At 34.8% G+C, this 13,086-nt stretch overlaps 1 protein-coding gene across 1 annotated transcript in view; it reads right to left on the bottom strand.

Annotated features, from left to right (window-relative positions):
• LOC136042482 (gastrula zinc finger protein XlCGF7.1-like) overlaps window positions 1-13,086 on the bottom strand; it is a 41,940-nt gene that overhangs the window by 11,610 nt on the left and 17,244 nt on the right. The window contains exons 2-3 of the mRNA XM_065727446.1: window positions 9,481-9,543; window positions 8,544-8,692 (exon numbers count right to left, since the gene is read on the bottom strand). Coding sequence (XP_065583518.1) covers window positions 8,544-8,692; window positions 9,481-9,543 — 212 coding nt within the window. The remainder of the gene's footprint in view (window positions 1-8,543; window positions 8,693-9,480; window positions 9,544-13,086) is intronic.

Genomic DNA, 13,086 nt, shown 5'->3' with positions numbered 1-13,086 from the left:
CCTAGTTTATAATCCATCTGTACCAATTAACTAACTAAATTATTAATTATTCCCCTATTATAATAGGTATGCATTTAATCCATTAACTTGATGGATGTACTCGCTACCCAATGGGGATGAAAGATGTCACAAGAAAAGATTGAAAGAAAACTGAAACAACATGGGAGGGCGTAAAGAAGGAAACTTCGAATAGATAAGAATGGAGGAGTAGTGTGAGTAACTTAGTGCTGCAGTGAGTTGTTAGTAGTAGTAGTAGTATTGAGGAAATGTATCTGAAACCTAAAATGATTCCCCTGTGTAGTTTAGCTTTTTTCAACTACGTCTTTTTTATTCAAATAAAGCTAGGACTTGAACTCTCTAAGACTCGATAATTAAACTTGTGTACAGCGATTTGCATACAGCGGTACTACTTAGTCAGACGTCTTATTTTAAAACACATTAATTTATTATTTTTTTGTCTTGTTTTTTTATTATTAATAAGAATTACTTCAGAAAGTTCAGTTGCAACTTCAACATTTGGTGTTCAAAATGTTGTTAATTGGAACTGAATGACCCGTCTTATACTTTTTATACTATTTCTCGGAACAACTGATGGTAAAATGAAATCATCACCTTCAGTTCAGAAAGTTGCCTTTCCTCAATCGATTAATGGAATTAGGGTAGTATTTTTATTTTACAGAAACGCTTTTTTTTACTAATGTATCTTATTACACTTATGATGATATACGTAAGTTTTCCCTGACTACGACCAGGAAAGTATTCAGAATTTTAGCTCAGAGTCGTAAATGTTTTAGAGGGAACACAACTTCACAAAATAAGTGAATTATACGGAAAATTTAAGATGTTGTAACACAAATCTGAGAAGTTTCATGAGTCCGGTGGTCTTAGACTCAGGGCCGTATCCAGGATTTCTATTCAGGGTGGGAGGGAGCCAACAAAAAAAAACTATAAAAAACACACCAAAAATGTGTTTATATTCATTTTTTGCTACGTTTATACGAGTCAAACGAAAATTTTGGGTGGGGGGCGAACCCCCTACCCCTGGATACAACCTTGCTTAGACTCGGAGCTGTGTCCAGGAATCGTTCGGGGGGGATGAGGGCATTTTCAAGGGGGAAAGAGTTAAAAAAAAGTTTAAAAAACCACCAAAGATTTGTTTATATGCATTTATTTTACCTTTTTTATGAGTCAGACACGCATCTGACTCGTGTGTCGGATGTGTGTCTTTATAATCTAGCGTATTATAAAGCGTAGCTTTATGAATAAGCTAGATCGTGAAAATAGTTTATATGAGAGCTTTTTTGTTGTGAGATTTAAGTGAATGTATCTTTTCTTTTTCCTTTTTTTTTGTCATTACTCCATGTTAGCAATATGCGTGTCTTTTGGGAAATAAAATAATAATAATAATAACATGTTGGGGGGTTCAGACCCCCTAGCCTCCTCCAAAATATTTGTCCGACTTATAAAAAAGGGCTTGCTTAGACTTGAACATGTCCTTCCCCTTTGTGCTTCCTTGATTGACTATTAATAAGCAAAATGCGAATATTGTTATATTAATAATCCAGGATAAGACTATTCCTTGGATTCTCAATTTGGCCACCATTTCCATTAGGAATCATAAATCGTCATGAAACCGAGCAAAGCAACACACGAAAAATTACACTTGATTATTTTAATTCAATTGAATCTTATTCACAGAAGCTTAGTGCTTCTCTGAGAATAGCAGTCGCATCATTGACACCAATGCATGCTGGTAACCCAATGGAATTCCAAAATTTTAGAACAGAACGAACTATGATTCTGAAACATTAATGCAAATTTCAAAAGCATGCGACAATTTCTGGAAAGTTCTAAAGAAGACAGTAAGCCATTATTGAGGGAATTCTATCTTCTGCTAATATTGTGGTATTATGGACCAACAGAATTTTCCATTTTGTCATTATATCAACTTGAAAATGTTCATCTCGAGTTCAAATTTATGGAAGTAAAATTTGAAACCAGCAAATAACAAAAATACAAACTTAAGAGGGTCACAATCCTTTTTTGCACTTTTCCTAGCTATAGGTCTACTACTGTTGAAATCGAACTTTAACATCCTGACATTAAATGAATTTAGGAGCATGTTTTTCATTATCAGTTTTTAAGCCTAAAACTTGGAAGCAGCAATTGATTAATTGTCTACAGTCGTATCAGTAGCAGTAACAGTACAGTCGAATCATGTCTAATAACAAACATGGTTACTTTATGTGACTACCTAGTCGCGAATATGTTACCAATGTAGTAAAAAAAAAGAAAAGAAAATTGTATTGCAACCAAGACATCAATTTGGAATTAGAATTATAGATTATTGGAAACTTAAAAGAGAAGAACTAGCGCTAGTGTAGAAAAAAATCCCCAGCAACTAACAATCATCTGCATTTAGCAACTTTATTTACCCTGAAAGTGCTGCACATTCATCTTTTTAGGTACACTAAATGTAAAGTAGGGCAAGAAGCAGAATTCTGTCGCCGTAGGTTTACCACCTTGAAGTCAACTGGGTCTACTTTGCGCAACATGTATTTCGACCTATAATTCTTAAAAATACGAATGCTGGATAATTATCATTTAAAGAGTAATTTAAACTTTAATCCTTTTGCATTACTGATTAATTTATCAAACATCCAATTTTTTTTTAAATTTTTATACTTTTTAAATGAAGTCACCAGATGCTACACACCCCACCCCAGCCCCCAGGGCAAGTACTGTAAGTTGCTCATTGTTAACATGTAAAGTTTGTATGAAGGTGGTGGTCGTACAAGCTCCAGAGGGGCTATCATCCGATTAGAAATCAGAAGTTCTAGTGTCCTTTTTAAGAGCCAAAAGTGATCGGAGGGCAACCAGAAACTTCTAATGGGTTGGAAAGTTTTAACATCTATCTTCCATATTGATTGCCTAAGATCAAACTCTTATAAGTTTCCAATTATTTGTGAATCGGGCCTGAATTGAAATTAAGAAAATGTTTGGCATCAAATCCCAGCGAAATCGGCTAATTAGCTCATAACTCTTTAGACCACTTGGGGTGAATTCCAAAATATTTAGCTACTAGTTTTATAATAATTCAGAAAAGTTATTGAAACATATGCGAATTTTATTTTTATTGGTAAGCTTTTAACTCTATTGGTTAGCTGTTAACAAAATACATAGCCATGAAAATAAAAAACAAAAATACCCAACAGATTGTTTGATTCATCAAGTTCAACCAATCAGTACGGTATAACTTCTTAGTTTAACAATAAACGGAATTTATTCTGCATCGTAACTTTAATTGTATCAGCTAAGCCAATGATAAGGTTGAGAAAGTATCTCTAACTAAAGTGATGCAACAAGGTACTAAATTATGGCTAGAAACAAAAATAACTTTTAGCTCGAACTGGGTTAATTTCGGTGATGCGGGCCATGACCCCCTCGCCTTGGTATTATCCCCAGTACTTAGTGATGGTGGTTCTGACGCGTGACATGAAATATAGAGTATTTTCACCTCAGTAAAGTGAGGGCATGCAAATTTGCTGCTCTTTTTTTTTGCAAAGTCCTTATCTGTGTTTGTTTTTTTAGTTATTGTCTTATCTTTCCTTTTCTCTATTTAATATATTATTTACTCCTTTCTTGCTTCATTTTACAATGTGCGTATCTGTGTTTTTTTTTCTTATATTTCTATTTTTCTCTTTCGATACTATCTACTATTTTCTTTACTGATTTTGGGTTATGGGATGTTGGCGCTCGAAGGGAGGATGTGCTCCGAGTTGTGCATTTCCACCCTAAAGGGCTGAATTCCTCCCTGAATGATAAACAGTTTATATGTAGGAACTCTCGTCCTGGCATTATTGGCCAATGTGAAACTTTTTTAAATGAAAAGAACCAGCTACTTATGGAAATATCTGGTTATAAATCACTTATTTATAAATAGAAATATGGCAAAAAAAGATGGGTTAGAATTTTACGTATCGTGTAATCTAGCAGCTGTAAGAAGAAATGATCTGTCAAAATATTGAACGGGTATTCGAATCTCTGTTCATAGAATGGACTATTAGCTCCAAAGAAAAGATAATAATTCGTGAAATACATAGATCTCCAAGCGGATCACCGAAGCAATTTATAAAACTATTAGAGAGTGTTCTTAGGAAAGTATTGTCTGAAAAGTCAGAAATAACTTTGATGGGTGCTTTTAACGTTGACTTGAAGGATACGTCATCGAATCAGGCTTGTGATATACTGGCATTAGTAACCTCGGCCTGGTTAACTCCCTGTACAAATATCCCTACACGAATTTAAAACCAATATGCAACCTTAATTGAGAACCTGTTCTCATCTATACATTTTGTAAGGAATGAAGTGCTACTATCAGATACATCGAATCATTCTCCAGTAGGAGTTTTGCTTCCAATCCCCCTGCTTGCTCGCCGAATATCCCCTAATAATAAACTAAGATTCCGATATGCACCAGCAAACATCGAAAAGCTCAAAGATTATTTATGTACTATGTCATGGGAGTTTGCAATACCTGAGAGGGTGAGCTTAGAAAATCATAATAAGGTATCTGACTTTTTTTTATGAAACAGTAAATGAGAAATTTATACATTGCCGAACACCCCCAAGTCTTTCACCCCAATTAAGTCTTTCTAAAAGATCAACACCCATAGCCTCATGGACTACAGCTGGAATACTGAAATCAATAAAGATGAAAAGATGAACTTTGGAAGGAGTATAGAAATAGACCGAGCGATGCTAAATTAGAGGCTTTTAAACTATACCGGAACATGCTTAAAACGCTGATTCAAAAAGCTTAAATTACATATCTTTCATGAGGCTTTGCGGATTGCGGCAAAAATATTAAGATAATTCGGGATGTAATTAAGGAAGTTACGCAACCCTCGGCAAGTCCTCGAAAGCTCCCTGAACCTCTTAATGTCCAGAATCAGCTTTTCTCGGATGAAGACCAAGTGCGACATCAGATGACCAAATTTTTTGCCCAGGTCGGGAAAACAACAGCGTGAGGTGTGGTTCCTTCTCCTAGTTTTGGATCTTGGAAGCAGTTCCTCGGTCCTTCCTGGGTAAAGTTGATGGTTCTTGAGTCAGTTACTGAGCAGGAACTGACAACAATAATTTCATCGGTAAAAAAAATCTTCAGCTGGATTCGACAAGATTCCTGCTAAATTAATTAAAAAAATTCTTCCGTCGATTATTACACCACTCTGCCACATGGTTAACCAGTCATTCAAGCTCGGAATATTCCCTCAGCCTCACAATTTGGCACGAGTGATAACACTATTTAAATGAGGTGACCAGGAGGACACGCGGAACTATTGACCTATATCTCTTCTGTCTGTTTTTTCTAAAATATTTGAAAAGTCTATGCTAAAGTGCCTGCTGAGTTTACTGGATGCGAAGAAGTTTTTTCACCGGCACCAGTTTGGCTTTCGGGAGAAGTGCTCAACAAAACGCACACGTAATGTGTTTCTCAATTTTATAAGACAGTCTCTAGACTCCGGCCTTATCCCCGCGGCAATATTCCTTGATGTGAAGAAAGCTTCCGACTGCCTTATACACGAGATCCTTCTTGGTAAGCTGTTCATCATGGTGTTCGTGGAGAAGCTCTTTCCTGGTTTTCTTCATTCCTAACTAGCCGATCCATTGTATTTGAAGGTTCTGATGAGCATGCTCCAGTTGAGTGCAGAGTACCACAAGGCTCAGTTCTTGGGCCATCCCTTTTCCTTATATATGTCAACCACCTCTATCGACTATTTAGCAACCCACGATTTAAATTATGATGTCAATTATGCCAGAAAGGAGATGCTAAGGTTGGGTGCTGAGGCTGGCTAAGCCTGGTCAGCATGAGGAGCTCTTTGCATTCACTGGCTGACGATAGTACCCTGGGGTCTGCAGCACCTGATGAATCATCCCTCATCTTCAAGCTATAACTGATGACAAAAAACATATATCAATGGTTTGATGCAAATTTATTAGCTTTGAATGTAAAAAAATCGTTTCTTCTCATATTCTCCATCATAGGTAAAAGCTTCCCTACTGTGATAGAGTTTCAAACACCCAGAGGATCCATATCCCACCCAGCTGACCGGTTTGTTCGTTTCCTTGGGGTACTTCTAGACGAACAAGAGCTAAGAGCTCATATGGCACTTGTGACGAGGTCGGAAGAGCCAAGAGCCCATATGACATGAGCTCTAGCGAAATTATAAGAATCAACAGATTGATTTAAAAAGAAAATCAGAGGCTTAATGCTAGTCAGGATTTAAAATAAGAGCTCTGAGACACGAGGTCCTTCTAAATATTAAAATTCATTAAGATCCAATCACCCACTCGTAAGTTAAAAATACCTCATTTTTTCTAATTTTTCCTCTCCCTTCAGCCCCCCAGATTGTCGAATCGGGGAAAACAACTTTATCAAGTCAAATAGTGCAGGTCCCTGACATGCCTACTAATTGACGTCGTCCTAGCACGTCCAGAAGCACCAACCGCACCAAAGCACTGGACCCCACTAACACCCCTATATATCAAGTTTCTATATATCAAGTTTCATTAAAAATCGATCACCCATTCGTAAGATAAAGTTACCTTAATTTTCACGTTTTCCAAGATTTCCGGTTTCCCCCTTCAACTCCCCCAATATCACTGGATCTGTTTGGTATTTCAAATTAAAGCTCAAAAGCATAAGATCCTTCTAAAAATCAAATTTCATTAAGATCTGATCACCCGTTCGTAAGTTGAAAATACCTCATTTTTCCTAATTTTTCAGAGTTACCCCCCCCCCAAATACCCCAAAAGAGAGTGGATCCGGTCCGGTTATGTCAGTTACGTATCTCGGACTTGTGCTTATTCTTCCCACCAAGTTTCATCCCGATCATTCCGCTTTAAGCGTTTTCCAAGATTCCCGGTCCCCCTCCCCAACTCCCACCAATAACACTGGATCCGGTCGGGATTTAAAATAAGATATCTGAGTTAAGAGACCCTTCTGAATATGAGATTTCATTAAGATCCGACCACTCCTTCGCAAGTTAAAAACACCTCATTTTTTCTAATTTTTCAGAATTAACCCTCCCACCCAACTCCCCAAAGAAAGCAGATCCGTTCCAGTTATGTCAATGACGTCTAGGACTTATTTCTATCTTTTTCACCATTTTTCATCCCGGTCCCTCCACTCTAAGCGTTTTCTAAGACTTTAGATCCCCCCCAACTCCCCCAATGTCACCGGATCCAGCCGGGATTTAAAATGAAGAGGTCTGAGACACAATATTAATCTAAATATTGAATTTCATTAAGATCCGATCACCCGTTCGTAAGTCAAAAATACTTTTTCCGAATTAACCGTTATATTCTGGTGGTGTGAGTGTTGATTCCTCCATGTTTATTTGTTTATTGATTTTTTTAGACTTTTTTTGTAATGTAGGTGGTGCGGAGACCGGTTGTACTCGGGCGGGGATTGTTGAGTAAAATCTATATATAGTTTTAAGTATGAATATACTTAATATTTATTCATATTTTGTTTTTCCCCGGGACATAACGGGCCATTGAGCCTTTTAAGATATTTTTGCTTATAAATGGAAGTTTATTGGTAATAAAAGGAACTTGAACTTGATAAAAAGTTAGATGTTAAACTTTTTTCATTCATAGCATGGAGCCTGGAAAACTTTAAAGAATTTGTTTCCACAGTTGATGCAATCAACTTCTAGTTGCATCAATGATTTATGACCCAGTCACAATTTTTTTTTAACAAATATTATAGTGTATGAATGGTTTAAACCCTGACATTTTAGTAAATTAATAGTGACCAGCATAATTATGGAATTAGGCAAAGCGATTATATAGTAGTTGATTTGCGTTTTGGTGCCAGAACTTCAATGAAACAACTGGGTCCATCTGCATGGACCCAGTTGTCCATGCAGCTACCATTGAGCATTAGGACGGCAGAAATTTAAAAGATTATTTTTTTTGGGCAAAATTGTCGGATTTTATTATGGGTGGCGGGGTGGGTAAGGGAGGAAGAGTGAGCTGGGAGCTATGTGTGGACTGGGAAGATAAGGGTGGGAAGGGTGGTGGAGGGGGGAGTTGAGTATTGAAGAGTTTTGGAGATTGGATTTGTTATTATTATTTTTCTTTTATATTCTCATTTATCTATTATTATCTTTAATTCAGTTTTTTTAGTTATTAGAGATATAAGTTATTTATAGTTTATAATATATATAAACTATATTGATATATAGGCTGTATATTGTTTATTTATTTTTGGGTTATTTATAACATAATTAATGAAAAAGTTGAGTTTATTTTTAAATAGTTGTGTTAATAGGTAAGTAGTAACGCAGAATTTCGTGTGATCCCAAACCCCCATAGGTTTTCTCCAGCGCGAAAGAGTTGTTTAGTTTATTTATTTGTGGATGTGAAAATAAAAGAACTTAGACTTGTGATATTTTTTTGAAAATGTTTGTTTTTTTTGTTTCCATATATAAAACGCCTGATTCAACCTACATTAGCCAAAAAATTAAAGTACTGACCTTGAGATAATTATGTCTTGTAAACTTTTTATGACAGCCTGGGTATTTACAAACATACGATGTACCCGTCTTCAAACCTTCGTTTTTTATTTCTAATTGGTTATCATAAGATTCTGCAGGTGGCTCTGGAGTTTCAATAAGGACCGGCTCTGAAGAAGAAAAGCAAAGTCAAGTTACTAAAAAACGCCATTAAAGTATAAATCCTAACATACACAGATACGAACGGAAAACTTCAACCAGAGGATGCAGCTACGTTATCACTAAAAACGAATCAAAAAAGTGAAATAATACTTAAAAGACAAAATGTTCTTAATGGAGAAAAAAAAGTCACAACCCCAATTATCATAATAATAAATAAACACAAAATTCCAACAATTGCACTGAGAGGGGCAATTATCAGGACTTCTATACATTTCAGGCCTTTTTTCATGTGGGAGCGCAAATTATGCCTGCACTTTTGCAGGCACATTTTTTTACAACAACATAAATCTGTTTTCCGAACATAATCCCGCTTTGGTCCAAGCGCTGTGGAATGGGAGGATTCAAAATTCTTTTTAAGGCGTCCGATGAGGCCCCCTCCGAAAAGTTTTAGCACGATTAATCATCTTAGTGGTTTCACCAAACAAATTTAAACCCTTGCATAGTTTTTCGGGTTTGTATCATTTTTTCGTGGGTTAGTATAGTTTTATGTGCTACGTATCTTCTATGGTTAAAAACGATAAAGCTAGAGAGCAGGGAGAGAGAGAAGAGGAAGAGAGAGAGAGGGAGAGAGAGAGAGAGAGAGAGAGAGAGAGAGAGAGAGAGAGAGAGAGAGAGAGAGAGAGAGAGAGAGAGAGAGAGAGAGAGAGACAGAGACAGACAGAGAGACATGGAATTATAATGGAGGAAAGAGAGAGGGAAAGAGAAGGGGGAGACATACAGGAAGAGATAGACTTACCGAGAACTGATAGAACTAAATATGGATCATCGGATAATGGGTCCAAAACAGTGTCTCTGCTTTCTGAAAAAAAAAAGTTAAACTGTAATAACAAATAATAAACAGAAAAGAAAGATTAACATTATTGTAGTATACAAGAAAAATAAAGAATATAGCAGAACATGTAATATTATGACAAAATCTATTAAAAACAGTTTTAACATAAACAGTTTAATATTATGACAAGATAACTATTAAGAACAGTTTTAATATTTATTACATAGCTCTTTTCTCTCCTCATATATTTTTATTAACGAGGTCTTTAATAATTCTGTGAAGTCAAAAATGAATCAACAGGTCTGCCTAGCCAACGCCGTACCTTAGAAAAGACTTCCAAGCGATAAAAGTAAATTATGAACCTGCTGTTGGAAGCCATAATCATTTGCCATTTTGTACAAGTGTTGTCACAGATGCAACTGTCTTGCGCTTCATTCAATTATAATATTTTCTACTTCCATTGTGTGGTCAAAGAGGGACAAGTGTCCACATTAGTCATTGAGAAAACAACGTTTGAGAAGGGCGAAATATTCGTGTGATTGTTCTTCATTTTCTTGCTACCGGCCATTGACCAGTTGTCTTTCAAAATTTTCTTCTTTGTTTTATACAACAATTCAAACTTAAAATAAGCAAAAGTTACTACGAAAAGTTACTATGAGCATATATACAAGGAACGAACAGAGATTGAAACGAATAGAAACTAAACAAACAGAAATAAAATTACACATCTGCTATTTTAATTGCCTGGATTCGCATAGTCTGTTTCCTTAGAATTCTGCCCCCTCCCCCAAGTCAAAATTTATCTGCCCCCCTTCTACTACTCTTTCAGTTACCAAGACATTACAGATAGGATATTTTGATAGCCTGGGTACAAATGTTTTTTTTTCAATTTACTTCCATGCCTCCTCCCAAATGAAATTCGAGTTTCAAGATATTCCCTATAAGTTTAAACTCTATTCTCTAAGCCATTCCAATGTAATTGCATGTAATGTATTTTTGAAAATCAAGTGCAGAAAAGAGCTTGTGATTTAATCAAGCATGTAAGCAGTTTCAGGACCACCCCCCTCTTCATCCCTGCTTTAAAACCCTCTAAATGGCGAGTGTCATTTAGAGGTTTTCATTTAAATTTTACTGAAAAACCATGTGTATTTTTAACTATGTGGTTTTTCTTTATCAAACATCAATAGCAAAAAGGAATACCACAATCATACACAAAAAGGAAAATCAAAATGCTTCCATTACATAAAACAATTGACCTTGTAAAATGAAATTGCATAAAAAACTAGTTTTTTTTTTAACCGAAAGTAAGGAGCAACATTAAAACTCAAAACGAACCGAAATTACTTCATATATGAAAGGGGCTGTTCCCTCCTCAACACCCGCTCTTTACGCTAAAGTTTGACTCTTACTCTCAGATCTACCTTTTAAAACAGTAAAAAACATTAATGTAAAGAGCGAGGTATTGACGAGGGGGTGAACCCCCTCAAATACGTAATAAAAACATACAAATATAGAAGTTCGTTAAGTAGAAGTTCGCAACTAGGCCTCCTCCCCCGCTCCTTTTTTTCCAAATCTTGCGAATAAAACTATGAAAAAGCCATTTAACCAAAAAAAGATTAAAATGAAAATTTCGTTTTAATTATTTATGTGCGGAGAGCCAAAATCAAAACATGCATTAATTCAAAAATTAGAAATTAAATAAAAGAAAACAAGTTTTTCTTAACTGAAAGTAAGGAGCGACATTACAATTTAAAACGAACAAAAATTCCTCCGGATAAAAAAGGGGCTTTTCCTCCTCAACGCACCACTCTTTACGCTAAAGTTTTTTTATTGTTTTAAAAAGTAGAGGTAAGAGAAAGAGTCAAATTTAGCGTAAAGAGCGGGGTGTTGAGGAAGAAAATCCCCTTTCATGTACGGAATAATTTGTGTTCGTTTTAAGTTTTAATGTCGCTTTTTACTTTCAGTTAAAAAAAACTTGTTTTTTTATTTAATATTAATTTAAATCTACGGACTCTGTAATCTGTTAATAATCCGTAAGTAATCTGTTTGATTTGTTGAAGGGACATTTTGAATTGACAAATCAATACATGACTTAACAATTAATTGATTATTCATTTGAAAGGATTTCCTTTAAAAGGAAGAAATATGGGTAAAATGTATTGCATACACACCAGACTAACGAAACTAGATCGTTAGTCTAGTTTAAATTATTTAAACTGTTTAAACAAAGAATTTTATTTAAAATACAAATATATCTTTATGTTGATGATATTATTCCCTTTAATTTCATCTTGCTTTGGGTATCGTTTTTTCATTGATATTAATTTCTGTTCGTTTTAAGCCTGAATTATTATATCTCCAAATTTCTAACCACCTTGGGTTTTAATATTGCTCTTTCTTTTGCTTTGAAAAAGTACTTTTTTTGGAATACTTTTATTAAGATTAATGTCTGTCCATTCTTAATTAACAAGCTTCATTATTCGTTAATATTTGGAATATTTGTGAAGATTCTCCCAGTTTTTATGCTTACGAAAATACAATGTTAATTTATAATTTAAATTTCAAACAAAATTTGAAGGTTTGGTCCAAATGTTCGATCAACAATACTTTATGAATTTTTTTCTAATTTTTAATAATAGTTTTACAAGAGAATTATAGGTGGATGGGGAGTGAAATTGTTACTCATGGTAATAAAAATCTCCATAATTTTCGGTCGTTTATGAAATTGAAGCCATCCTGACTCCAATCCTGTTGACACCCTTGAGTATGCACGAATCTAAATCCATCATTTTATAAGATCCATCATTTAACATCTTTTTCTGTAATTTATTGTTGTAATTGTTTGCTTGATTAAATAAATTCATGTGAAGGTCATTTATATCAGGGCTTCTTAAACTTTTTTATATAGCGACCCCCTTCAAGCTTAGGAAATTTTAAACGACCCCCTCCTCCATATAATGAAATATATATTAACCGTAGATGTAATATCGCACTATTTTACAATGTAAATAAAATAAGGATTAAAGAATACGTGCCTATTCATTTCACATATATGTAATTGGAAACGTTGACGGGATATCGGTCGTAATAAAACACAATAAATAGAATGACATAAAACTATATCTATATATTCAATAGAAAAAATAAACTTTTGTAACAATTTTTTTTAATAAAAACATATTATTAACATAAAACAATATTAATGTGACGGATGTGATTGTTTATTTTCACACAAATAATTAAATCTAGGCTCAATTTGAGTTAGTGCAGATCGTAATAGATTTTCAACGTTTATTAAAGTTGAACGGTATTTTGATTTTATGTAAGTTAATGTGGAAAAGGCTGATTCACATAAATATGTTGTACAAAATGGCAGTAATTTGTTCATTGCCATATCCAATAGTAGGGGATATTCTGATTTGATTTCTATCCAAAATACATGCACAGGCACTTGAGAAAATCTGAGTCGTAAGGTAGTATCACTTGTTAATTCGGCAAATTCTTCTTGTGCTTTTAAGTTTAAAAAATTCATTTCTTCCATTTCAACTGAAAATGGATTGCAAATCCATT

This window comes from Artemia franciscana, chromosome 2 (assembly GCF_032884065.1).
Source record: "Artemia franciscana chromosome 2, ASM3288406v1, whole genome shotgun sequence".
Lineage (NCBI taxonomy): Eukaryota > Metazoa > Arthropoda > Branchiopoda > Anostraca > Artemiidae > Artemia > Artemia franciscana.
The sequence above is the reverse complement of the archived record's forward strand: the minus strand, read 5'-3'. Positions and strand labels throughout refer to the sequence as shown.